General features: G+C 58.1%; 1 protein-coding gene across 3 annotated transcripts; it reads right to left on the bottom strand.

Moving 5' to 3' along the window:
- Nucleotides 1-295: 295 nt before the first annotated feature.
- Nucleotides 296-27,161, bottom strand: LOC139229719 (serine protease FAM111A-like). Of its 3 annotated transcripts, none has more exons than XM_070861261.1 (5): nucleotides 27,088-27,161; nucleotides 14,654-14,714; nucleotides 6,726-6,786; nucleotides 5,797-5,858; nucleotides 296-5,256 (listed from the first exon to the last, which is right to left on the bottom strand). In XM_070861261.1, exons 2-5 carry the CDS (start codon nucleotides 14,690-14,692, stop codon nucleotides 3,418-3,420), a joined length of 2,001 nt encoding a protein of 666 aa, XP_070717362.1. In that variant the 5' UTR covers nucleotides 14,693-14,714; nucleotides 27,088-27,161; the 3' UTR covers nucleotides 296-3,417. The 3 variants fall into 3 exon arrangements, with proteins under 3 accessions (XP_070717362.1, XP_070717361.1, XP_070717363.1); XM_070861260.1 differs by having other exon boundaries at nucleotides 27,029-27,093; XM_070861262.1 differs by lacking the exon at nucleotides 27,088-27,161 and having other exon boundaries at nucleotides 6,726-6,959.
- Nucleotides 27,162-27,791: the final 630 nt, after the last annotated feature.

Genomic DNA, 27,791 nt, shown 5'->3' with positions numbered 1-27,791 from the left:
ATGCCATTTCAGATAGACATAAAAGATCCCATGGCACTATTTGAAGAGCAGGGATTTCTCTCAGTGTCCTGGTCCAATATTTATCCTTTAATCATCATTTATCTCATTGCTGTTTGTGGGATTTGTGTGCAAAATGGCCGTTGCTTCTCCCTCTATTACAACAGTGACTGTACTTCAAGACATGAATCATGGACTCCAAAGCTCTTCAGGACTTGTGAAAGGTGCTGTATAAATGAAAGTTATTTAATACTATAACATACTACATCGTATTAAGAAATAAGACACTAGCCACTAGTAAATTTAACCATGAAATGTTTTTATTGTGACCAACGTGTGTGTGTGTGTGTGTGTGTGTGTGTGTGTGTATGTGTGTTTTATATATATATATATATATATGATGGATTCATGGGTATTCTGTAACTATGCTCTATGTAACAAATTCAATGCTAACACTACTATAAAAGAAATCCCAATTCAACAAAAAGTAACATGCGCCATTCAAGCTATTAACCAAATGTTTAAAAAATGTTTTGAGTCATTTATCTCTGCTTTATGTAAAGAAAATATGAACTTTTGCCATTTTATATATATATATATATTCAATATTTATCTGAATACTTTTTTTCATGGAAACTTTGTTAGCCATCTGGCTCAGAAATAAAGACTTTATTCTCTAATCCACACAGACCAGGTTCCATGTCCAGACTGTGTCGAGTTACCACAGTGGTTGGAGTACTATGACTGGTTACAGCGCTTCAGGGTTAGGGAAAGGAAAAAAAAAAATTAAATGAACCAGATTTTGAACATCTGGTCAATACAGAGCGGCACCTACCCACCCCCACTCCCTCCCCCCCTCCAAAGCTGGAAACACACTTGCATAGAAGCCAGGATGAGACTTGGCTGTGATGCCCATCAGTCAGACAGCCTGTCAGCTCTCACCAAGGCACGCACATGAATAATGGGGAGAGGTGAACAGCACAGTTTTACTAAATAAGCCAGCCCCCAATGCCTAATATTTTCCAAGTATATTCAGCAAAATTTTTTGACTTGGGGGGGGGGGGGGGGGGGAGGGAAGCAGCAGCATTTGGTGATCTTGTTTGTTACGTACAGGAGCACTCCAAAAATGCAATGTTATTGCTAAATATACCAATCGACGTGGTACGCTGCCATACAGGTCAGCAAGGCCCAGAGTTTGACTGCTCACATATGCCCATTTAGTGGATCTCAGCAGAGACCCGCTGTGGAGGGGCTCCAATTTACGTCAGCTGTAGCTGTGTTGGAGAAAGAAAAATGAGCAGTTTCCCGCTCTTACTTGCTTTCCCGTGATTGCCGTTGGCAGACGAATGTATGTGGATGTCAGATAGGGCACTAGGGTCAGGCTGAGATACCCCTCGAGATCATTGAGCTTGTCAACACTCAGTCATGGCTGACATGACAATGGGCAAGTTGGGATAAGCTGAAGTCTCTTTTTAAAAAAAAGTTCCCTTGAGTACCGATATATAAACTCGGTGGGGAAAATAAAAAGAGTAATTGCAGAACAAATATGGGGCACGAAATAGCAGTTTTAGTAGAGTTCAAATTAAAAAATTGGTATAGGTAATTTCTTCTATAATCGTTTGTTCTTATTGCTAACACTTTTTCATTTAACAAATAGGGAGTATTTTCCTTGTGTATCTACAAGTAAAATATAGATCAAAAGAGGGACCCGCCATCCCATTAAACAGTTTCGCAGGACATTACTCTATACTAGTACACAAGAGGAAACCAAAATAACGTGGGCAGATACAATTTTACCAATAGCATTTGGCACCTTTTTGTATTTAAATCGTCCTTTTTATGTACAAGCCTCATTGAAAACTTGGCACTGCAGCAGATACAGTGCAAGCATACTCATCAATGCAGCGCTGAAAGGAAAAAAAACAAGCCCTATATAACCGTTTTCAGAGCGGCGTTAGAACATCGATTTGCAACCTGGGATCTTTGAGATCCACACAGGGACATTAGGCAATCTGCAAGCAAATTTGTCTACCTAGCCATCTGACTTCTACATTTGCAGTTTTACTAGCAGGTTGTTTCTGTAGCTTCATATATACTAATCTGCCACAATAGCACCGATTTCCTTTCAACAGTTAACCCTGTCTTTTGGAGTTAGGATGGGGGGGAATTCAGGAATGCGTAAATATTTGCATGGGGGTAGTCCAAACAGAAAAGCTTAAACTACTGCATTAGAATGTGTATTGAGCTACTTCTACGTCCCTGCAAGTACTTAGAAAAAAAGTAAATTCTTAAAAAGGGCATCATTGTCACATTGGAGTTACTAATACAAAATTGTATCAAATGAAAACATTTTATAAATCACATGCAAACAGGTCAGTTTACAGTTTTGAAATTAGGCGCAATGGCATATACCAAGCAATCTGCAACTCAAAAATCTGAAGCATCTACCAGAAACTAAATCTCAGTCCAGGATTGGTCAAGCACCATTAAACCAGAAGTAACCGTTTGTTTTTATAAACCAGTTGGGCGCAAAGATCACAAGAGAGCTCTCCTGGGTGGGGGGGGGGCGGTAGGGGAAGTCGGCTGAACATCCCAAAAGGTGACGGGTTCAACCCCACAATCCGAGCCGAACTTGGGACTAAAATTAGTCCAAGCACCAGAGCTGGGAAGGGAATCAACCAACCAGGATCCTTGTTCCCAATTGCTATCGTGTGTTGAAAAGTGAACAAAAGGTGGGGCTCGGCTGTGATCACCTCAACCCTCAAATAACCAGCTGAAGACACTAGTCATTCTAGGCTCTCACAATTGGCCACTTGGCTGACGAGTGAGGTGAGGGGAAAAAAAGTTGTTACAGAAACAAAAAGATATGGATTTGCAGAGATTGATTCACATGGATTTCATGCAAATAAACACCGTCAGAATAGCCAGAGACAGCCGTCTCAAAGAATCCTTGTTCAACATTCTCTCCCCCACTCCCACCGCAACCCCCACTCCCCATCTCCCACCTACGCTTCAGAATAATGAGGTTCCACAACTGGAGAAAAGCCTTACGAAAATCGCCCCTCGTACATTTCTCCAAACACCGAACTCTGCAATTCTTCGAGTCTTTAGCTTCGGGTAAATGTACATCATCCTATCACTGAACGAGTCACAGTATATTTCTCCATTGCTAGACAACAGTGCCCCTTTAAAATACATGCAAGCTAGTGGCTGTCAGCCAAATCATTGCATTCTAATAAACTACAGGATCTATGTTCTGAAAAAGACGGGTTAGTGAGTCAGGCGGGACCCTTCAAAACAAAACTCAATTGTACTGTTTCCATACACTCGACATAGCTTTCGTATCCAGTGTATAGCCCTTCCCACTTCTTTCCTGCATTTTAGTATCGATTCGATGATCTGTTCGCTGGCTGTGTACATTCACTTTAAGGAATTTTGTACCGCGATGATGATTTGCTTTGAATTTTCGGTTATGGCATCGTCACTCTTGGAAATTATATTGTGGAGAATAAGCGTAATGGGTCTTCCAAGTTCAATGTAGAACTTCTCAGGGTCCTTATTTTTCTTGTAAGTCTCACCACCACAATGCAACGCAACAAGGGATCCCTCAGAGTTAAATATCGGGGATCCCGAGGCACCGTAGTGGAAGTCTGTTTTGTATGTAATCGCATTGGCGTATTTCTGTCTATTGAAAGCGTGACTTGCAATCAAGACCATATCATGCGTATAATTTTCACCATCTTCTCTGGTTATTCCGCACCTTAAACTCTCTAGATGTTGCAGTGCGTAGCCGGCTGTCTGATCACCAGCCATGAGCGAGCAAGGACAGATTTTCTTTTTGTCTCCTTCTGGGTGGCCGGTGATGTAAAGGCCGCCGCTTTCTGGCGCGGTGACACAAAACTCCATCAGTCCCATCACTCCAGGGGAACTCTCCAGTTCCAGAACGGCGTAATCGAGCGCTTGATCATAAATCTCCAGCCAGGCCACCAGCTTCAATGGCTGCCCTCGCTGGCCATCCACCTCGTAGCCGAAGAAGACTTCGGCAGAGTCACGGATCGTGGCAGGCCAGCTTTCCAAGGCGACACCCTCGGTCATCATTTCCACCACATGGAAGCAGGTGACCACGTAGCGGTCCTTCAGGAGGAAGCAGGTGCCGCTGCCCTGGGCAGCAGCAGACTTCCAGGCGACGTAGCCCACGCTGGAGAGGCGGTCGGTGATGCGGCGGAAGGCCCTGGCTGGCACGGGCGACTGGGCCTCCTGGTGGAGCCGGTTGAGGTACTGCCTTTCCGAGACATTTGCCAGCTCAGCGTTCCTGGACACAGACTGCTTGAACTTCAACACGGTGGCGCGACGGGCCTCCATGTGCCACTTTGGCAAGAGGTTGCGGCCACCCTCAATGGCTTTCCCGTCAGAGTCCCTCTTGGGCATCAGTGCCGCTGACTCGGCGGACTTACCGGCCTTCAGTTTGGGGCTCCTGCCATCGTCGTTGACCGCCTTCTTCTTGGAGCCGCTCATCTCGATTTGGAAGCTGCGGCCGTGCAGCCCGTCCACCGCATGGTTGAACTGGATCTTCTTCGGCGGGTCCACCTTCTCCAGCAGCTTGTGGGTGTCGTCGTCGAGCTTGGAGTCGAAACGGCCGTCGTTGAGCAGAGCCTCCCGGATGGTCTCGCCCTCGAAGCCGAGGATGCAGAGCTTGGTCTGGCCCTGGGCAATGCGGTCGGCCAGGACAATCCGCTGGGCGGTGTTGCCCGCCGTCCGGCCGCTCGGCTCAACATAGAAGAGGACGTGGCGCTTGTGGCGTGGGTACTCGGGGGCCACCGGCCGCTCGCCACAGTCACCGCGGCTCTGGGTCCGCAGGAACAGCAGGCGGAAGTGGGAGTGCTGCGGCAGATAGCGGCAGAGGATGTCAAAGTTCACCAGCCCTTTCAGCGGGCCCTCCCCATAGGCGAGGATCGTGTTGTCGTTTTTCACCTTTTCTTCAAAGTCACAGGAAGAATTCAATGCGAAGAGCAAGGTGTCGTTTGGGTCGCCAGTAAAGGCGTACTGGATATTATCAGGATCCCCACACACACTGAACGTAAACTCCTTTTTCTGGAGGTTTTGCATTCCACACTTCTTGTTTGAGTATTTGTCCAACTGTTCATTCTTGGGAACTTTCCCATTCTTTGGGCCAGACTCTTCAGTATACCTGCTCGTTTGTAGCTTTCTTTCTTCCCATGGGTTACAGTCACCCATCTTTTTGCTTCTGGCATTTTTGATCTGGAGAGACAGGAATTTAACAATATTTATGTATTTTTCCCTTTTCTCTCGTCTAAACAAGCTACAGACCAGCAGCGCTTACTGGCCAAGCAACCGTTCTTAAAGTACGACCCTAAATGTTAAATTTGTGTGCCACTACAACCAAACATCATTCTGTTTAATCAGAATGCAAATATACTTGCTTTCCTCTTATTGTAACCAGGACCAAGAATCCCAGCTGATTTTTTCCTCTCTTGCTCAGGGTCAGAGACCAATAATAACATCTGTACTCCCAAGGTTAGCTAGCTCGAGGAGGGATCAGTGACCAAACTTATGACTTTCCTGTTCTGGAGTGCTCAGCTTCATAACGGGCAGTGTACCGACTAACTGAGCTATCAGCAAAGCCACCGCCATGTGCCCCCATCCCCGGCTGCCATCTTTCTCAACCATTTCCTCATGCCCACTACTCACCACCATTAGGGGCAACAGATAGGTGTTCACCAGCCTCAACCAGCACAGCTAGATTTACATATTCTACATCTGTCACCCATTGATTTGTACCTGACAGTCCTGATAATGTTCCTCAGCACCAGACAATGCAAATCGAACTAAGCAATCAGGTTCTGGAAGAAAAATAAAATAAACGCAAGTTATTTTATACAGAATGAAAAGGCAAACTGTAAATCAAACAGAAAAAGAATGGAAATACACAGCTGGTCTGGGAGATATTCCAGGTTAACAGAGTTTCATGATAAAGTGTTTGCCTGACTTTTCTCTTTAAAATTACAGCATTTCTTACTGCCAATTCTCTCCCTCCTCCTGAAAACATTGATCCTGCACTAGGCTGTTGGCATCAATTCGAATTCACAGTTCCACAAGTGCTGACTGCCCTCCAAAACCTCAGCCAAGTGGTCATCATGCGAAAGAGTCTTAAAGTGGGCAATGACTGACCATTCAACAGCCCAGTCAAATCCCACTCCTACTCACTGTCCACACATGCACTTCCAGCAAGGGGTCACTGGCTAATGATTTTATCTTATTTTTAATGGAGCAATTAAGTTTTTCAAATGAATCATCAGCAAAACGGAACTCAAGTGAAGATTGCACCTGTTCTGCCCACCTGGCAGAAGGCGACAGCTCTAAGAATATGGGATCGGCAGAAATCTAAGTTTAAAAAAAAAAGCAAATCTCATTTCCAAAAATGGAAACAAAGCTTATTAATGCCTTTGTAGTATACATTGCAAAAGAAGCATGGCTATTATAATATAAATTTGGGAATTTTAAAAGTGTATTTTATTTGTTAAATTGTGCTTTATGCTGGAAAATGCACATTTGAAATGTGAATTTTGACTAAACTAACTGTTCTCCTTTAGCATTGAAATTGCTCACCCGTCACCGTGCATTAATCTCTAATCTAGGTCAGGCAAACTACTTCCAGGCATCTGTAACCCCACCCCACAAGCTATTCTGTCTAAAAAACCATCTCATACCTTGTTTTACGTTCCTTTGCAGAGATCGCCCATCCTTTCTGGGGCCACTGGCATCTTGCGGCTGCGTAAAACAAGGATTCATTGTGCGTTACTCAACTGGAATCCTGCCCTGTGTCTGGTCCAACAATCTGGTCTGTTGACGGTTCGGCCTGGACTGTAAACTTTGCCGCAACAGATCAGGTCCTGGAACACCCCAGGAGGTTACTGGGGACTTTTGTTCACAGACATGAAACCCTTCCAAAAAAATACAAAGTTCGTAAATATATATATATTTTTTTTCCACATAAATTGGTTAAAATGCAAAATATAATGCAAGACGGGGATTTTAAAGGCCGCACTAGATTCAGCCAGTAAGATTGGAGCCGAGGTTCCTGTCCCCAAGCTTTCTCCTGCAAGTTCTGACTCTTGCTGGAGTGCAGCTCTGTGAGGCAGCAGATGCTACAGTACCTCGCCCAAGGGGGTCATTCTACACTGCCGAGAGCACATGACGGCAGCCCATTTAACACGAAGCCACTGCCAATGCACGGCACACTAAAATGAGCTCCAACTGACACTAATTTTGCAATGTGAGCACCAATGCTATGCCAATTAAAATAATACAATTAAACTCGGCGGGAGATCAACTTTGACGACAGTAAACAGTTTTGAAGCAGCTCCCAGTGCCAAGAGAGCCGGGAACAATCAGGTCTGAAATTTTAGCTGAAACAGTCATGCTGGTCTGTTTCTGGGGGTGGTTTGCGTGGCACTATTCCAGTTTTTAAAAATGCTACGGTCAACATACTCCTTTTGACTGCTCAGTTGGGAAATGGACCAATCATAGAAATCTACAGCATGGAGGTCATTTTGGCCCATCGTGTCCACGTTGACCGACAGAGCTATCCAGCCTAATCCCACTTCCCACTTGCCTTTATTAGCCGAGGCATAGAATACAAGAGCAGGGAGGTTATGCTTGAACTGTATAAAAAAACGAGTTCGGTCTTAGCTGGAGTACCGCGTGCAGTTCTGGTCACCGCATTACAGGAAGGATGTGATTGCACTAGACAGGGTGCAGAGGAGATTTGAGGGTGTTGCCTGGACTGGAGAATTTTAGCTATGAGGAAAGATTGGATACGCTGGGTTTGTTCCAAACAAAACACAGGAGGCTAAGGGGAGACCTTATTGAGGGGACTAGATAGTGGATTGGAAGGACGTATTTCCCTTTTAAAAGGGGTCAACAACCAGGGGCATAGATTTAAAGTAATAGGTTTAGAGAGGATTTGAGGGAAAATATTTTCACCCAGAGGGTGGTGAAGGTCTGGAACTCACTGCCTGAAAGGGTGGTAGAGGCAGAAGCCCTCCCCACATTAAAAAAAAGTACCTGGATGTGCACTTGAAGTGCCGTAACCTACAGAGCACTTCACAGCCGGATTACAACTGGCCTCGGTGCCTAGCGGAAGGGAAGAAATCCACCAGGGCTTCAGCAACAGCTTGCTATTAGGGCAATAGATAACGATTCTGACTGGACAAGTACGAGTTGGACATTCCATTAGTTAATAGCCTTCAGACACGCACGGTGTCTAAGCTCCCAAATGGGAATGTGAGATCACAGAGTATACCCCCAAGAGGGTGCCTCATTCTACAAGAGCACAAGTTGGAGAATCAGCACTACACTACTGTAGCCGTTACAAGATCATTAGCAGGAATAGGCCCCTAGAGCTTGCTTTGCCATTCAAGATCATGGCTGATCTTCGACCTCAACTCCACTTTCCCGCCCAATCCCCCTAAACCTAGACTCCAAAAGTTTATCTCAGCCTTGAATATACTCAACGACTCAGCATCCACAGCCCTTTGAGGCAGATAATGCCAAAGATTCACAGCCCTCAGTGAAGAAATTCCTCCCCATCTCAGTCTTAAATGGCCAATCCTTTATCCTGAGACTGTGCCATCTAGTTCTAGAATCTCCAGCCAGGGGACACAATCTCTCAGCAGCTAACCTGTCAATCTCCCTCAGAACCTCGTGCTTTTCAATGAGATCACCTCTCATTCTTCTGAATTCCAGCAAGTATAGGCCCAATCTGCTCAATCTCTGCTCATCTCAGGAATCAATCTAGTGAACCTTTGTTGGCAACCTCTAAGGCAAGTAAATTTTTCTTCCAATGACCACTTCCATCAGGTGACACTACCCTCTAGGAGCTCAGGATTTGATTTATAAAAGGCGTTTCCACTGAGAAATAACAGAACGGCCAACCTTTCAAAACTATGTCCTAGGGGGAGTGTTTGCTAGTGCTGTTGGGGAGGATTTAAACTAATATGGCAGGGGGATGGGAACCAATGCAGGGAGACAGAGGGAAACAAAAATGAGGCAAAAGCAAAAGACAGAAAGGAGAAGAGGAAAAGTGGAGGGCGGAGAAACCCAAGGCAAAGAACAAAAAGGGCCACTGTACAGCAAAATTCTAAAAGGACAAAGGGTGTTAAAAAAACAAGCCTGAAGGCTTTGTGTCTTAATGCAAGGAGTATCCGCAATAAGGTGGATGAATTAATTGTGCAAATAGATGTTAATAAATATGATGTGATTGGGATTACGGAGACGTGGCTCCAGGATGATCGGGGCTGGGAACTCAACATTCAGGGGTATTCAACATTCAGGAAGGATAGAATAAAAGGAAAAGGAGGTGGGGTAGCATTGTTGGTTAGAGGAGATTAATGCAATAGTTAGGAAAGACATTAGCTTGGATGATGTGGAATCTATATGGGTAGAGCTGCAGAACACCAAAGGGCAAAAAACATTAGTAGGAGTTGTGTACAGACCTCCAAACAGTAATAGGGATGTTGGGGAGGGCATCAAACAGGAAATTAGGGGTGCATGCAATAAAGGTGTAGCAGTTATAATGGGTGACTTTAATATGCACATAGATTGGGCTAGCCAAACTGGAAGCAATACGGTGGAGGAGGATTTCCTGGAGTGCATAAGGGATGGTTTTCTAGACCAATATGTTGAGGAACCAACTAGGGGGGAGGCCATCTTAGACTGGGTGTTGTGTAATGAGAGAGGATTAATTAGCAATCTCATTGTGCGAGGCCCCTTGGGGAAGAGTGACCATAATATGGTGGAATTCTGCATTAGGATGGAGAATGAAACAGTAAATTCAGAGACCATGGTCCAGAACTTAAAGAAGGGTAACTTTGAAGGTATGAGGCGTGAATTGGCTAGGATAGATTGGCAAATGATACTTAGGGGGTTGACTGTGGATGGGCAATGGCAGACATTTAGAGACCGCATGGATGAATTACAACAATTGTACATTCCAGTCTGGCGTAAAAATAAAAAAGGGAAGATGGCTCAACCGTGGCTATCTAGGGAAATCAGGGATAGTATTAAAGCCAAGGAAGTGGCATACAAATTGGCCAGAAATAGCAGCGAACCTGGGGACTGGGAGAAATTTAGAACTCAGCAGAGGAGGACAAAGGGTTTGATTAGGGCAGGGAAAATGGAGTACGAGAAGAAGCTTGCAGTGAACATTAAGGTGGATTGCAAAAGTTTCTATAGGTATGTAAAGAGAAAAAGGTTAGTAAAGACAAACGTAGGTCCCCTGCAGTCAGAATCAGGGGAAGTCATAACGGGGAACAAAGAAATGGCAGACCAATTGAACAAGTACTTTGGTTCGGTATTCACTAAGGAGGATACAAACAACCTTCCGGATATAAAAGGGGTCAGAGGGTCTAGTAAGGAGGGGGAACTGAGGGAAATCTTTATTGTGTTGGGGAAATTGTGTTGGGGAAATTGATGGGATTGAAGGCCGATAAATCCCCAGGGCCTGATGGACTGCATCCCAGAGTACTTAAGGAGGTGGCCTTGGAAATAGCGGATGCATTGACAGTCATTTTCTAACATTCCATTGACTCTGGATCAGTTCCTATGGAGTGGAGGGTAGCCAATGTAACCCCACTTTTTAAAAAAGGAGGGAGAGAGAAAACAGGGAATTATAGACCGGTCAGCCTGACCTCAGTAGTGGGTAAAATGATGGAATCAATTATTAAGGATGTCATAGCAGTGCATCTGGAAAATGGTGACATGATGGGTCCAAGTCAGCATGGATTTGTGAAAGGGAAATCATGCTTGACAAATCTTCTGGAATTTTTTGAGGATGTTTCCAGTAAAGTGGACAAAGGAGAACCAGTTGATGTGGTATATTTGGACCTTCAGAAGGCTTTCGACAAGGTCCCACACAAGAGATTAATGTGCAAAGTTAAAGCACATGGGATTGGGGGTAGTGTGCTGACGTGGATTGAGAACTGGTTGTCAGACAGGAAGCAAAGAGTAGGAGTAAACGGGTACTTTTCAGAATGGCAGGCAGTGACTAGTGGGGTGCCGCAAGGTTCTGTGCTGGGGCCCCAGCTGTTTACATTGTACATTAATGATTTAGACGAGGGGATTAAATGCAGTATCTCCAAATTTGCGGATGACACTAAGTTGGGTGGCAGTGTGAGCTGCGAGGAGGATGCTATTAGGCTGCAGAGTGACTTGGATAGGTTAGGTGAGTGGGCAAATGCATGGCAGATGAAGTATAATGTGGATAAATGTGAGGTTATCTACTTTGGTGGTAAAAACAGAGAGACAGACTATTATCTGAATGGTGACAGATTAGGAAAAGGGAAGGTGCAACGAGACCTGGGTGTCATGGTACATCAGTCATTGAAGGTTAGCATGCAGGTACAGCAGGCGGTTAAGAAGGCAAATGGCATGTTGGCCTTCATAGCGAGGGGATTTGAATACAGGGGCAGGGAGGTGTTGCTACAGTTGTACAGGGCCTTGGTGAGGCCACACCTGGAGTATTGTGTACAGTTTTGGTCTCCTAATTTGAGGAAGGACATTCTTGCTATTGAGGGTGTGCAGCGAAGATTCACCAGACTGATTCCCGGGATGGCGGGACTGACCTATCAAGAAAGACTGGATCAACTGGAGTTCAGAAGAATGAGAGGGGACCTTATAGAAACGTTTAAAATTCTGACGGGTTTAGACAGGTTAGATGCAGGAAGAATGTTCCCAATGTTGGGGAAGTCCAGAACCAGGGGTCACAGTCTGAGGATAAGGGGTAAGCCATTTAGGACCGAGATGAGGAGAAACTTCTTCACCCAGAGAGTGGTGAACCTGTGGAATTCTCTACCACAGAAAGTAGTTGAGGCCAATTCACTAAATATATTCAAAAGGGAGTTAGATGAAGTCCTTACTACTCGGGGGATCAAGGGTTATGGCGAGAAAGCAGGAAGGGGGTACTGAAGTTTCATGTTCAGCCATGAACTCATTGAATGGCGGTGCAGGCTAGAAGGGCTGAATGGCCTGCTCCTGCACCTATTTTCTATGTTTCTATACCCGATCATCAACCAGCACATTTAGGGAAAGCGGGGAGGGGGGGAGGGAGGAGGGAGGGGAGAATCCTTTATCCAGTTGCAATTTGAACAAGGCAATGCATTATATTACTAACAATCACTACATCATCTTCCTCCCTTCAAACAAAGGTAAATTCAATTAAAAAAAAAGTAACATTGCTACTCTTGCAAGGTTACCGCTTCTCCATTTAAAGAACAATGAGCCGCAATGTTGGTATTATCAACAGAAGTAAATCACTAACTGAGACAAATCGTCACAGCATCACGAGTGAGTGCTGTTGTGGAGCCGCAAATACCATTAACCCCTTCCAGGCTTTTTCCATTCTCAACATGGAAATAAGCTAGATGGAAAAATTAGAAAAGCCCAGGATCTTATAGTCTTGAAAGACTAGGTTACAGTAGGATCTCGGGGTTATATACAAAATAGTAAATGGTATACCACAGCAGTACAGCGCACAAGAGAACCATTCAGCCCAACATCCCTCTTTGCTAGAACAATCCAATACTAATGCCACTAGCTCCATATCACTGCATCCTCCTCTTCAAAAGCTTATCACCTATTAAGCCACTTGAGCCTCTACTTATTGGAGTTTAAAAGAATGAGATGTGATCTTACTGAAACATATAAGATTCTGAGGGGGCTTGACATGGTAGATGCAGAGAGGATGTTTCCCCTTGTGGGGGAATCTAGAACTAGGGGGCATAGTTTCAGAATAAGGGGTCGCCCATTTAAAACAGAAATGAGGAGGAATTTCTTCTCAGTCGTAAATCTTTGGAATTCTCTACCCCAGACAGAGAGCTGTGGAGGCTGGGGTCATTGAATATATTTAAGATGCAAATAGACAAGTTTTTGAAAGATAAGGGAGTGAAGGATTATGGGGAGCGGGCAGGGAAGTGGAGCTGAGGCCAAGATCAGACCAGCCATGATCTTATTGAATGGTGGAACAGGCTCGAGGGGCCAAATGGCCTACTCTTGCTCCTATTTCTTATATTACTTCTAGGAACAGGAGCAGCCCCTCGAGCCTGTCCCATCATTCAGTTAGATCATGGCTGATCAGTGTCCTAACTCCTTCCACCTGCTTTGGTTCCATTACCCTTAATACTCTTGCCTATCAAAAATCTTGACATCACCCCCGACAAACAGTCTAGCTCTAATGAGGTGGGGTAGCATTGCTGGTTAAAGAGGAAATTAACGCAATAGTAAGAAAGGACATTAGCTTGGATGATGTGGAATCTGTAAGGGTGGAGCTGCAGAACACCAAAGGGCAGAAAACGCTAGTGGGAGTTGTGTACAGACCACCAAACAGTAGTAGTGAGGTTGGGGATGGCATCAAACAGGAAATTAGGGAGACATGCAATAAAGGTACAACAGTTATCATGGGTGACTTTAATCGAATATAGATTGAGCTAACCAAACTGGTAGCAATACAGTGGAGGATGATTTCCTGGAGTGTATTAGGGATGGTTTTCTAGACCAATATGTCAAAGAACCAGCTAGAGAGCTGGCTATACTAGACTGGTGTTGTGTAATGAGGATTAATTAGCAATCTTGTTGTTCGAGGCCCTTTGGGGAAGAGTGACCATAATATGGTAGAATTCTTCATTAAGATGGAGAGTGACACAGTTAAGTCAGAGACTAGGGTCCTGAACTTAAAGAAAGGAAACTTCGATGGTATGAGACGTGAATTGGCTAGGATAGACTGACAAATGATACTTCGAGTTGACAGTGGCTAGGCAATGGCAGACATTTAAAGATCACATGGATGAACTTCAATAATTGTACATCCCTGTCTGGCATAAAAATAAAACGGGGAAGGTGGCTCAACCATGACTAACAAATGAAATTAGGGATATTGTTAAATCCAAGGAAGAGGCATATAAATTGGCCAGAAAAAGTACCAAACCTGAGGACTGGAAGAAATTTAGAATTCAGCAGAGGACAAAGGGTTTAATTAAGAGGGGGAAGGGAGAGTATGAGAGGAAGCTTGTAGGAAACATAAAAACTGACTGCAAAAGCTTCTATAGATATGCGAAGAGAAAATGATTAGTGAAGACTAATGTAGGTCCCTTGCAGTCAGAATCAGGTGAATTTATAATGGGGAACAAAGAAATGGCAGACCAATTGAACAAATACTTTGGTCTGTCTTCACGAAGAAAGACACAACCTTCCGGAAATACTAGGGCGAGGGTCTAGCGAGAAGGAGGAACTGAAGGAAATCCTTATTAGTCAGGAAATTGTGTTTGGAAAATTGATGGGATTGAAGGTCACTAAATCTCCAGGGTCTGATAAATATGCTGGGATGCAGACTAAGGGGATGCTGGGATGCTGTGCACAAATTAGCTGCTGCGTTTCCTACATTACAACAGTGACTGCACTCCAAAAGTACTTCATTGACTGTAAAGCAATTTGAGATGTCCGGTAGTCGTGAAAGGCACAATATCGATGCAAGTCTTTCTTTTAGAAAAAAAAGGAGGGATCAACATCAAGCATTTGTCAGCAGAATAGAGCCCAGTGTCGGCTGACCCAGGAACCATGCTGATAAAGAAAATGAGAAAAGTACCGTAGGTGTTCTGCTGCCTTCGTCACTTGAGGAACTCATCCTGTACGTTTATCTCACAGCACTGAAGGAAGATTGGAAAACTGTATTAGAGAGGAAATCAAACCATTGGGGCCCCTTTAAAAGAGGCAGTCTCACCATCAGGACCTCTCCACACGACCCCACAGCAAAACATAATTCTGTACCAAAAAAGCAGCTTGAAGTGGGGCATCAGGACCACTTTAAAAGAATGCATCTTCAGCGTCAGGGATGTGTTAGAGGCTTTGGAAGTGGTGCTGAGGAGGGCCACTAGACAGATGCCAGTATAAAAGGAACTTAGTTCTCAAGATCGGCTAAAAGAGTTGGTACCTTAGAGAAGCACAGACTGGGGGGAGGGGAATCAATAAGATTTGTAAGATAATGAAGGGAATAGATTATGTTCCAGTTGACAGCTTGTTCCAATTAAATAGGTTAGGGAGGACCAGGAGTCTCAATTTTAAGTTGAATAAGGCCACAGTTAGGTTAGATGTCTTTGCAACAGGCAGCCGCATCGTGCAATGGATGACGATTCACTGAACTCCTTCAAGTGAGCGTGGAACCCGTTTCTGATTGGAGCAGAGATCATCTCTTACAAAATGTGGATGCTGAAGGGAATTGAAGTCCTGAGTGATCGCCTGGACTAGTTTTGATCACCTAGATGGGTCGGAGGGGAATTTCCCAGACTTCACACCACCAAATCGGCCTGGGTTTTTAAAAAATCTGTTTTTTTGCCACTCCTAGGAAATCACATGGGTGTGTGTATATATCGTGATACACAACGGATCACAGTTATGGGGGACAGGCTCTATGGACCAGAGGGTCTTCACCCATCTGCCATTGTTAATTTACAACATTAGTTTCACTTCAGCAGCATCATGTGCTTCTCGCAGCAATCAAACCCGGGACTATGAAAGGTGCAGGAGCTCTGACGAATCTCCTACCGTTTCTGATAACTAGATAGGGTGAACTTAGATGGGAGTGGGGGGGAAAGAGGCAGATGGGGGGGGAAAGGGGCAGATGGGGGGGGAAGGGGGAAAGGGGCAGATGGGGGGGGAAAGGGGCAGATGGGGGGGGAAAGGGGCAGATGGGGGGGGAAAGGGGCAGATGGGGGGGGAAAGGGGCAGATGGGGGGGGAAAGGGGCAGATGGGGGGGGAAAGGGGCAGATGGGGGGGGAAAGGGGCAGATGGGGGGGGAAAGGGGCAGATGGGGGGGGAAAGGGGCAGATGGGGGGGGAAAGGGGCAGATGGGGGGGGAAAGGGGCAGATGGGGGGGGAAAGGGGCAGATGGGGGGGGAAGGGGCAGATGGGGGGGGAAAGGGGCAGATGGGGGGGAAAGGGGCAGATGGGGGGGGAAAGGGGCAGATGGGGGAGAAAGGGGCAGATGGGGGGGGAAAGGGGCAGATGGGGGGGGAAAGGGGCAGATGGGGGGGAAAGGGGCAGATGGGGGGGGAAAGGGGCAGATGGGGGGGGAAAGGGGCAGATGGGGGGGGAAAGGGGCAGATGGGGGGGGAAAGGGGCAGATGGGGGGGGAAAGGGGCAGATGGGGGGGGAAGGGGCAGATGGGGGGGGAAGGGGCAGATGGGGGGGGAAGGGGCAGATGGGGGGGAAGGGGCAGATGGGGGGGGAAGGGGCAGATGGGGGGGGAAAGGGGCAGATGGGGGGGGAAAGGGGCAGATGGGGGGGGAAAGGGGCAGATGGGGGGGGAAAGGGGCAGATGGGGGGGGAAAGGGGCAGATGGGGGGGGAAAGGGGCAGATGGGGGGGGAAAGGGGCAGATGGGGGGGGAAAGGGGCAGATGGGGGGGGAAAGGGGCAGATGGGGGGGGAAAGGGGCAGATGGGGGGGGAAAGGGGCAGATGGGGGGGGAAAGGGGCAGATGGGGGGGGAAAGGGGCAGATGGGGGGGAAAGGGGCAGATGGGGGGGGAAAGGGGCAGATGGGGGGGGAAAGGGGCAGATGGGGGGGGAAAGGGGCAGATGGGGGGGGAAAGGGGCAGATGGGGGGGAAAGGGGCAGATGGGGGGGAAAGGGGCAGATGGGGGGGAAAGGGGCAGATGGGGGGGGAAAGGGGCAGATGGGGGGGGAAAGGGGCAGATGGGGGGGGAAAGGGGCAGATGGGGGGGGAAAGGGGCAGATGGGGGGGGAAAGGGGCAGATGGGGGGGGAAAGGGGCAGATGGGGGGGGAAAGGGGCAGATGGGGGGGGAAAGGGGCAGATGGGGGGGGAAAGGGGCAGATGGGGGGGGAAAGGGGCAGATGGGGGGGGAAAGGGGCAGATGGGGGGGGAAAGGGGCAGATGGGGGGGGAAAGGGGCAGATGGGGGGGAAAGGGGCAGATGGGGGGGGAAAGGGGCAGATGGGGGGGGAAAGGGGCAGATGGGGGGGAAAGGGGCAGATGGGGTACGGGGGGGCAGGGGCAGATGGGGGGCGGGGGGGCAGATGGGGGGCAGGCGGGGGGGCAGGGGCAGATGGGGGGCGGGGGGGCAGGGGCAGATGGGGGGCGGGGGGGCAGGGGCAGATGGGGGGCGGGGGGGCAGGGGCAGATGGGGGGGCGGGGGGCAGATGGGGGGCGGGGGGCAGATGGGGGGCGGGGGGGCAGATGGGGGCGGGGGGGCAGATGGGGGCGGGGGGGCAGATGGGGGCGGGGGGGCAGATGGGGGCGGGGGGGCAGATGGGGGCGGGGGGGCAGATGGGGGCGGGGGGGCAGATGGGGGCGGGGGGGCAGATGGGGGCGGGGGGGCAGATGGGGGCGGGGGGGCAGATGGGGGCGGGGGGGCAGATGGGGGCGGGGGGGCAGATGGGGGCGGGGGGGCAGATGGGGGCGGGGGGGCAGATGGGGGCGGGGGGGCAGATGGGGGCGGGGGGGCAGATGGGGGCGGGGGGGCAGATGGGGGCGGGGGGGCAGATGGGGGCGGGGGGGCAGATGGGGGCGGGGGGGCAGATGGGGGCGGGGGGGCAGATGGGGGCGGGGGGGCAGATGGGGGCGGGGGGGCAGATGGGGGCGGGGGGGCAGATGGGGGCGGGGGGGCAGATGGGGGCGGGGGGGCAGATGGGGGCGGGGGGGCAGATGGGGGCGGGGGGGCAGATGGGGGCGGGGGGCAGATGGGGGCGGGGGGGCAGATGGGGGGCGGGGGGGCAGATGGGGGCGGGGGGGCAGGGGCAGATGGGGGGCGGGGGGGCAGGGGCAGATGGGGGGCGGGGGGGCAGGGGCAGATGGGGGGCGGGGGGGCAGGGGCAGATGGGGGGCGGGGGGGCAGGGGCAGATGGGGGGCGGGGGGGCAGGGGCAGATGGGGGGCGGGGGGGCAGGGGCAGATGGGGGGCGGGGGGGCAGGGGCAGATGGGGGGCAGGGGCAGATGGGGGCGGGGGGGGCAGGGGCAGATGGGAGGCGGGGGGGCAGGGGCAGATGGGGGGCGGGGGCAGATGGGGGGCGGGGGGGCAGGGGCAGATGGGGGGCAGGGGGGCAGATGGGGGCGGGGGGGCAGATGGGGGCGGGGGGGCAGATGGGGGCGGGGGGGCGGATGGGGGCGGGGGGGCGGATGGGGGCGGGGGGGCGGATGGGGGCGGGGGGGCGGATGGGGGCGGGGGGGCGGATGGGGGCAGATGGGGGCGGGGGGGCAGATGGGGGCGGGGGGCAGATGGGGGCGGGGGGGCAGATGGGGGCGGGGGGGCAGATGGGGGCGGGGGGGCAGATGGGGGCGGGGGGGCAGATGGGGGCGGGGGGGCAGATGGGGGCGGGGGGGCAGATGGGGGCGGGGGGGCAGATGGGGGCGGGGGGGCAGATGGGGGCGGGGGGGCAGATGGGGGCGGGGGGGCAGATGGGGGCGGGGGGGCAGATGGGGGCGGGGGGGCAGATGGGGGCGGGGGGGCAGATGGGGGCGGGGGGCAGATGGGGGCGGGGGGGCAGATGGGGGCGGGGGGGCAGATGGGGGCGGGGGGGCAGATGGGGGCGGGGGGGCAGATGGGGGCGGGGGGGCAGATGGGGGCGGGGGGGCAGATGGGGGCGGGGGGGCAGATGGGGGCGGGGGGGCAGATGGGGGCGGGGGGGCAGATGGGGGCGGGGGGGCAGATGGGGGCGGGGGGGCAGATGGGGGCGGGGGGGCAGATGGGGGCGGGGGGGCAGATGGGGGCGGGGGGGCAGATGGGGGCGGGGGGGCAGATGGGGGCGGGGGGGCAGATGGGGGCGGGGGGGCAGATGGGGGCGGGGGGGCAGATGGGGGCGGGGGGGCAGATGGGGGCGGGGGGGCAGATGGGGGCGGGGGGGCAGATGGGGGCGGGGGGGCAGATGGGGGCGGGGGGGCAGATGGGGGCGGGGGGGCAGATGGGGGCGGGGGGCAGATGGGGGCGGGGGGGCAGATGGGGGCGGGGGGGCAGATGGGGGCGGGGGGGCAGATGGGGGCGGGGGGGCAGATGGGGGCGGGGGGGCAGATGGGGGCGGGGGGGCAGATGGGGGCGGGGGGGCAGATGGGGGCGGGGGGGCAGATGGGGGCGGGGGGGCAGATGGGGGCGGGGGGGCAGATGGGGGCGGGGGGGCAGATGGGGGCGGGGGGGCAGATGGGGGCGGGGGGGCAGATGGGGGCGGGGGGGCAGATGGGGGCGGGGGGGCAGATGGGGGCGGGGGGGCAGATGGGGGCGGGGGGGCAGATGGGGGCGGGGGGGCAGATGGGGGCGGGGGGGCAGATGGGGGCGGGGGGGCAGATGGGGGCGGGGGGGCAGATGGGGGCGGGGGGGCAGATGGGGGCGGGGGGGCAGATGGGGGCGGGGGGGCAGATGGGGGCGGGGGGGCAGATGGGGGCGGGGGGGCAGATGGGGGCGGGGGGGCAGATGGGGGCGGGGGGGCAGATGGGGGCGGGGGGGCAGATGGGGGCGGGGGGGCAGATGGGGGCGGGGGGGCAGATGGGGGCGGGGGGGCAGATGGGGGCGGGGGGGCAGATGGGGGCAGATGGGGCGGGGGGCAGATGGGGGCGGGGGGGCAGATGGGGGCGGGGGGGCAGATGGGGGCGGGGGGGCAGATGGGGGCGGGGGGGCAGATGGGGGCGGGGGGGCAGATGGGGGCGGGGGGCAGATGGGGGCGGGGGGGCAGATGGGGGCGGGGGGGCAGATGGGGGCGGGGGGGCAGATGGGGGCGGGGGGGCAGATGGGGGCGGGGGGGCAGATGGGGGCGGGGGGGCAGATGGGGGCGGGGGGGCAGATGGGGGCGGGGGGGGCAGATGGGGGCGGGGGGGCAGATGGGGGCGGGGGGGCAGATGGGGGCGGGGGGGCAGATGGGGGCGGGGGGGCAGATGGGGGCGGGGGGCAGATGGGGGCGGGGGGGCAGATGGGGGCGGGGGGGCAGATGGGGGCGGGGGGCAGATGGGGGCGGGGGGGCAGATGGGGGCGGGGGGGCAGATGGGGGCGGGGGGGCAGATGGGGGCGGGGGGGCAGATGGGGGCGGGGGGGCAGATGGGGGGCGGGGGGGCAGATGGGGGCGGGGGGCAGATGGGGGCGGGGGGGCAGATGGGGGCGGGGGGGCAGATGGGGGCGGGGGGGCAGATGGGGGCGGGGGGGCAGATGGGGGCGGGGGGCAGATGGGGGCGGGGGGGCAGATGGGGGCGGGGGGGCAGATGGGGGCGGGGGGGCAGATGGGGGCGGGGGGGCAGATGGGGGCGGGGGGGCAGATGGGGGCGGGGGGGCAGATGGGGGCGGGGGGGCAGATGGGGGCGGGGGGGGGGGCAGATGGGGGCGGGGGGGCAGATGGGGGCGGGGGGGCAGATGGGGGCGGGGGGGCAGATGGGGGCGGGGGGGCAGATGGGGGCGGGGGGGCAGATGGGGGCGGGGGGGCAGATGGGGGCGGGGGGGCAGATGGGGGCGGGGGGGCAGATGGGGGCGGGGGGGCAGATGGGGGCGGGGGGGCAGATGGGGGCGGGGGGGCAGATGGGGGCGGGGGGGCAGATGGGGGCGGGGGGGCAGATGGGGGCGGGGGGGGCAGATGGGGGCGGGGGGGCAGATGGGGGCGGGGGGGCAGATGGGGGCGGGGGGGCAGATGGGGGCGGGGGGGCAGATGGGGGCGGGGGGCAGATGGGGGCGGGGGGGCAGATGGGGGCGGGGGGGCAGATGGGGGCGGGGGGGCAGATGGGGGCGGGGGGGCAGATGGGGGCGGGGGGCAGATGGGGGGCGGGGGGCAGGGGCAGATGGGGGGCGGGGGGCAGGGGCAGATGGGGGGCGGGGGGGCAGGGGCAGATGGGGGGCGGGGGGGCAGGGGCAGATGGGGGGCAGGGGCAGATGGGGGGCGGGGGGGCAGGGGCAGATGGGAGGCGGGGGGGCAGGGGCAGATGGGAGGCGGGGGGGCAGGGGCAGATGGGGGGCGGGGGCAAATGGGGGGCGGGGGCAAATGGGGGGCGGGACGGCAGGGACAGATGGGGGGCGGGGGGGGCAGGGGCAGATGGGGGGCGGGGGGGCAGATGGGGGGCGGGGGGGGGGGGCAGATGGGGGGGCGGGGGGGCAGGGGCAGATGGGGGGCGGGGGGGGCAGGGGCAGATGGGGGGCGGGGGGGGCAGGGGCAGATGGGGGGCGGGGGGGCAGGGGCAGATGGGGGGCGGGGGGGGCAGGGGCAGATGGGGGGCGGGGGGGGGCAGGGGCAGATGGGGGGCAGGGGGGCAGATGGGGGGGCGGGGGCAGATGGGGGGGAAAGGGGCAGATGGGGGGGGAAAGGGGCAGATGGGGGGGGAAAGGGGCAGATGGGGGGGAAAGGGGCAGATGGGGGGGGAAAGGGGCAGATGGGGGGGGAAAGGGGCAGATGGGGGGGAAAGGGGCAGATGGGGGGGGGAAAGGGGCAGATGGGGGGGGAAAGGGGCAGATGGGGGGGGAAGGGGCAGATGGGGGGGAAAGGGGCAGATGGGGGGGAAAGGGGCAGATGGGGGGGAAAGGGGCAGATGGGGGGGAAAGGGGCAGATGGGGGGAAAGGGGCAGATGGGGGGAAAGGGGCAGATGGGGGGGAAAGGGGCAGATGGGGGGGAAAGGGGCAGATGGGGGGGAAAGGGGCAGATGGGGGGGAAAGGGGCAGATGGGGGGGAAAGGGGCAGATGGGGGGGAAAGGGGCAGATGGGGGGGGAAAGGGGCAGATGGGGGGGAAAGGGGCAGATGGGGGGGAAAGGGGCAGATGGGGGGGAAAGGGGCAGATGGGGGGGAAAGGGGCAGATGGGGGGGAAAGGGGCAGATGGGGGGGAAAGGGGCAGATGGGGGGGAAAGGGGCAGATGGGGGGGGAAAGGGGCAGATGGGGGGGAAAGGGGCAGATGGGGGGGAAAGGGGCAGATGGGGGGGAAAGGGGCAGATGGGGGGGAAAGGGGCAGATGGGGGGGAAAGGGGCAGATGGGGGGGGAAAGGGGCAGATGGGGGGGGAAAGGGGCAGATGGGGGGGGAAAGGGGCAGATGGGGGGGGAAAGGGGCAGATGGGGGGGGAAAGGGGCAGATGGGGGGGAAAGGGGCAGATGGGGGGGGAAAGGGGCAGATGGGGGGGGAAAGGGGCAGATGGGGGGGGAAAGGGGCAGATGGGGGGGGAAAGGGGCAGATGGGGGGGGAAAGGGGCAGATGGGGGGGAAAGGGGCAGATGGGGGGGAAAGGGGCAGATGGGGGGGAAAGGGGCAGATGGGGGGGGAAAGGGGCAGATGGGGGGGGAAAGGGGCAGATGGGGGGGGAAAGGGGCAGATGGGGGGGGAAAGGGGCAGATGGGGGGGGAAAGGGGCAGATGGGGGGGGAAAGGGGCAGATGGGGGGGGAAAGGGGCAGATGGGGGGGGAAAGGGGCAGATGGGGGGGGAAGGGGCAGATGGGGGGGAAAGGGGCAGATGGGGGGGAAAGGGGCAGATGGGGGGGGAAAGGGGCAGATGGGGGGGGAAAGGGGCAGATGGGGGGGGAAAGGGGCAGATGGGGGGGGAAAGGGGCAGATGGGGGGGGAAGGGGCAGATGGGGGGGGAAAGGGGCAGATGGGGGGGGAAAGGGGCAGATGGGGGGGGAAAGGGGCAGATGGGGGGGGAAAGGGGCAGATGGGGGGGGAAAGGGGCAGATGGGGGGGGGAAAGGGGCAGATGGGGGGGGAAAGGGGCAGATGGGGGGGGAAAGGGGCAGATGGGGGGGGAAAGGGGGCAGATGGGGGGGGAAAGGGGCAGATGGGGGGGGAAAGGGGCAGATGGGGGGGGAAAGGGGCAGATGGGGGGGGGAAAGGGGCAGATGGGGGGGGAAAGGGGCAGATGGGGGGGGAAAGGGGCAGATGGGGGGGGAAGGGGCAGATGGGGGGGAAAGGGGCAGATGGGGGGGAAAGGGGCAGATGGGGGGGAAAGGGGCAGATGGGGGGGAAAGGGGCAGATGGGGGGGAAAGGGGCAGATGGGGGGGAAAGGGGCAGATGGGGGGGAAAGGGGCAGATGGGGGGGAAAGGGGCAGATGGGGGGGAAAGGGGCAGATGGGGGGGAAAGGGGCAGATGGGGGGGAAAGGGGCAGATGGGGGGGAAAGGGGCAGATGGGGGGGAAAGGGGCAGATGGGGGGGAAAGGGGCAGATGGGGGGGGAAAGGGGCAGATGGGGGGGAAAGGGGCAGATGGGGGGGGAAAGGGGCAGATGGGGGGGGAAAGGGGCAGATGGGGGGGAAAGGGGCAGATGGGGGGGAAAGGGGCAGATGGGGGGGAAAGGGGCAGATGGGGGGGAAAGGGGCAGATGGGGGGAAAGGGGCAGATGGGGGGAAAGGGGCAGATGGGGGGAAAGGGGCAGATGGGGGGGAAAGGGGCAGATGGGGGGGAAAGGGGCAGATGGGGGGGAAAGGGGCAGATGGGGGGGAAAGGGGCAGATGGGGGGGAAAGGGGCAGATGGGGGGGAAAGGGGCAGATGGGGGGGAAAGGGGCAGATGGGGGGGAAAGGGGCAGATGGGGGGGAAAGGGGCAGATGGGGGGGAAAGGGGCAGATGGAGGGGAAAGGGGCAGATGGGGGGGAAAGGGGCAGATGGGGGGGAAAGGGGCAGATGGGGGGGAAAGGGGCAGATGGGGGGGAAAGGGGCAGATGGGGGGGAAAGGGGCAGATGGGGGGGAAAGGGGCAGATGGGGGGGAAAGGGGCAGATGGGGGGGAAAGGGGCAGATGGGGGGGAAAGGGGCAGATGGGGGGGGGAAAGGGGCAGATGGGGGGGGAAAGGGGCAGATGGGGGGGAAAGGGGCAGATGGGGGGGGAAAGGGGCAGATGGGGGGGGAAAGGGGCAGATGGGGGGGAAAGGGGCAGATGGGGGGGAAAGGGGCAGATGGGGGGGAAAGGGGCAGATGGGGGGGAAAGGGGCAGATGGGGGGGAAAGGGGCAGATGGGGGGGGAAAGGGGCAGATGGGGGGGAAAGGGGCAGATGGGGGGGAAAGGGGCAGATGGGGGGGAAAGGGGCAGATGGGGGGGAAAGGGGCAGATGGGGGGGAAAGGGGCAGATGGGGGGGAAAGGGGCAGATATGGGGGGCGGGGGGGAGGGGGCAGATGGGGGGCAGGGGCAGATGGGGGGCGGGGGGGTAGGGGCAGATGGGGGGGCGGGGGGGTAGGGGCAGATGGGGGGCGGGGGGGTAGGGGCAGATGGGGGGCGGGGGGGTAGGGGCAGATGGGGGGCGGGGGGGGTAGGGGCAGATGGGGGGGCGGGGGGGTAGGGGCAGATGGGGGGCGGGGGGGTAGGGGCAGATGGGGGGCGGGGGGGTAGGGGCAGATGGGGGGCGGGGGGGTAGGGGCAGATGGGGGGGGCGGGGGGGTAGGGGCAGATGGGGGGTAGGGGCAGATGGGGGGGGCGGGGGGGTAGGGGCAGATGGGGGGGCGGGGGGGTAGGGGCAGATGGGGGGGCGGGGGCAGATGGGGTGCGGGGGGGGCAGGGGCAGATGGGGTACGGGGGGGCAGGGGCAGATGGGGGGCGGGGGGGCAGATGGGGGGCAGGGGCAGATGGGGGGCAGGGGCAGATGGGGGCGGGGGGCAGGGGCAGATGGGGGGCGGGGGGGTAGGGGCAGATGGGGGGGCGGGGGGGTAGGGGCAGATGGGGGGTAGGGGCAGATGGGGGGGGCGGGGGGGTAGGGGCAGATGGGGGGGCGGGGGCAGATGGGGTGCGGGGGGGCAGATGGGGGGCGGGGGGGCAGATGGGGGGCAGGCGGGGGGGCAGGGGCAGATGGGGGGCGGGGGGCAGGGGCAGATGGGGGGCGGGGGGCAGATGGGGGGGCGGGGGGCAGATGGGGGGCGGGGGGGCAGATGGGGGGCGGGGGGGCAGATGGGGGGCGGGGGGGCAGATGGGGGGCGGGGGGGCAGATGGGGGGCGGGGGGGCAGATGGGGGGCGGGGGGGCAGATGGGGGGCGGGGGGGCAGATGGGGGGCGGGGGGGCAGATGGGGGCGGGGGGGCAGATGGGGGCGGGGGGGCAGATGGGGGCGGGGGGGCAGATGGGGGCGGGGGGGCAGATGGGGGCGGGGGGGCAGATGGGGGCGGGGGGGCAGATGGGGGGCGGGGGGGCAGGGGCAGATGGGGGGCGGGGGGGCAGGGGCAGATGGGGGGCGGGGGGGCAGGGGCAGATGGGGGGCGGGGGGCAGGGGCAGATGGGGGGCGGGTGGGCAGGGGCAGATGGGGGGGCGGGGGGGCAGATGGGGGGCGGGGGGGCAGATGGGGGGCGGGGGGGCAGATGGGGGCGGGGGGGCAGATGGGGGCGGGGGGGCAGATGGGGGCGGGGGGGCAGATGGGGGCGGGGGGGCAGATGGGGGCGGGGGGGCAGATGGGGGCGGGGGGGCAGATGGGGGCGGGGGGGCAGATGGGGGCGGGGGGGCAGATGGGGGCGGGGGGGCAGATGGGGGCGGGGGGGCAGATGGGGGCGGGGGGGCAGATGGGGGCGGGGGGGCAGGGGCAGATGGGGGCGGGGGGGCAGGGGCAGATGGGGGCGGGGGGGCAGGGGCAGATGGGGGGCGGGGGGGCAGGGGCAGATGGGGGGCGGGGGGCAGGGGCAGATGGGGGGCAGGGGCAGATGGGGGGCGGGGGGGCAGGGGCAGATGGGGGGCAGGGGCAGATGGGGGGCGGGGGGGCAGATGGGGGCGGGGGGGCAGATGGGGGCGGGGGGGCAGATGGGGGCGGGGGGGCAGGGGCAGATGGGGGGCGGGGGGGCAGGGGCAGATGGGGGGCGGGGGGGCAGGGGCAGATGGGGGGCAGGGGCAGATGGGGGGCGGGGGGGCAGGGGCAGATGGGAGGCGGGGGGGCAGGGGCAGATGGGGGGCGGGGGGGCAGGGGCAGATGGGGGGCAGGGGGGGCAGATGGGGGGCGGGGGGGCAGAGGCAGATGGGGGGCGGGGGGGGCAGGGGCAGATGGGGGGCGGGGGGGGCAGGGGCAGATGGGGGGCGGGGGGGGGCAGGGGCAGATGGGGGGCGGGGGGGCAGATGGGGGGGCGGGGGGCAGATGGGGGGGCGGGGGGCAGATGGGGGGGCGGGGTGGGCAGATGGGGGGCGGGGGGGGCAGGGGCAGATGGGGGGCGGGGGCAGATGGGGGGCAGGGGCAGATGGGGGGCAGGGGCAGATGGGGGGCAGGGGCAGATGGGGGGCAGGGGCAGATGGGGGGCAGGGGCAGATGGGGGGCAGGGGCAGATGGGGGGCAGGGGCAGATGGGGGCAGGGCAGATGGGGGCGCGGGGCAGATGGGGGGGGAACGGACAGATGGGGGGGGAAGGGGCAGATGGGGGGGGAAGGGGCAGATGGGGGGGGAAGGGGCAGATGGGGGGGGAAGGGGCAGATGGGGGGGGAAGGGGCAGATGGGGGGGGAAGGGGCAGATGGGGGGGGAAGGGGCAGATGGGGGGGGAAGGGGCAGATGGGGGGGGAAGGGGCAGATGGGGGGGCGGGGGGGTAGGGGCAGATGGGGGGCGGGGGGGTAGGGGCAGATGGGGGGCGGGGGGTAGGGGCAGATGGGGGGCGGGGGGTAGGGGCAGATGGGGGCCGGGGGGTAGGGGCAGATGGGGGGCGGGGGGGTAGGGGCAGATGGGGGGCGGGGAGGTAGGGGCAGATGGGGGGCGGGGAGGTAGGGGCAGATGGGGGGCGGGGGGTTGGGGCAGATGGGGGGCGGGGGACAGGGCAGATGGGGGCGCGGGGCAGATGGGCGGGGGGGGATGGGGCAGATTTCCCGGGGGGGGATGGAAGGGGCAGATGGGGGAATCTGTAAATTCGGCCCGATCAGTGTCGGAGGCCCGGGCGGGACTGAGGCCTGCGGCGATAATTCCCCATCCCTGCCCTGCAGCGGGTGCTCGGGGCCCCGCTCCCGGGGACAGTGCTCGGGGGGCCTTGCGCTCGGAGGCACTGCGAGGCCTCGACCTGTGCTTCGTGGCCCGAGGAGGAGCAGCGGCTTCACCAGATCCACCGACTGACCAACTTACCCCGAGGGAGAGAGCGCGGAGTTTCGCACGCTGCCCCGGGACCCCCGGCCCTGACTCACCTGCCGTCACTCGGGCAACCAACAAAAGCCTGAGCCAGCAGGCCCGGGGTAATGACGTCGGCCCCGACCTGGCCACCTCCGATTGGCTGCTGCTGTCACGTGATCTTCCTCGCGCGGGAGGGGGCGGAGCTAGACGTCACCGGAGCCCAGAGAGGAACTGAAAGTGCATGCTGCAGAAAGGGAATATAGTCACAACAAGAAGGGTAGTATAGTGGTAAAATTGTTTAATCGAGCGGTGTACACTAATTAGTCTGTGGGTTCAAATCCTATCATGTTACTAGGGAAATATAAATTTTGTTAAGTACATCTAGAATTTTTAAAAGAACTAGAATGGTGCCCATATAGCTCGTGGATTGTGGCTCTTCGCGTTAGTGTGGATGCAAGTTATCCTGGACTCTAGAGGACTGCCTAAGAAGAGAAGAGTGGATTGTCATTAATGCCCCTTTAGGGAAGGAAATCTGCCGCCCTTACCCGGTCTGGCCTATATGTGATTCCAGACAATGTCTTTGACTCTTAACTGCCCCTTTGAAATAGCCAAGCAAGTATGCCCACATCCTGTCAATGAAAAGGAAAGACTTGAATTTATACAGCACCTTTCTTAAACATTCCAAAGTACTTTTTAAAAATGTATTCGTTCACGAGATGTGGCTGTCACCAACAAGGCCAGCATTTAATGGCCATCCTTAATTGCCCTCTGGAAGGTG

Source organism: Pristiophorus japonicus, chromosome 19 (assembly GCF_044704955.1).
Source record: "Pristiophorus japonicus isolate sPriJap1 chromosome 19, sPriJap1.hap1, whole genome shotgun sequence".
Lineage (NCBI taxonomy): Eukaryota > Metazoa > Chordata > Chondrichthyes > Pristiophoridae > Pristiophorus > Pristiophorus japonicus.
The sequence above is the reverse complement of the archived record's forward strand: the minus strand, read 5'-3'. Positions and strand labels throughout refer to the sequence as shown.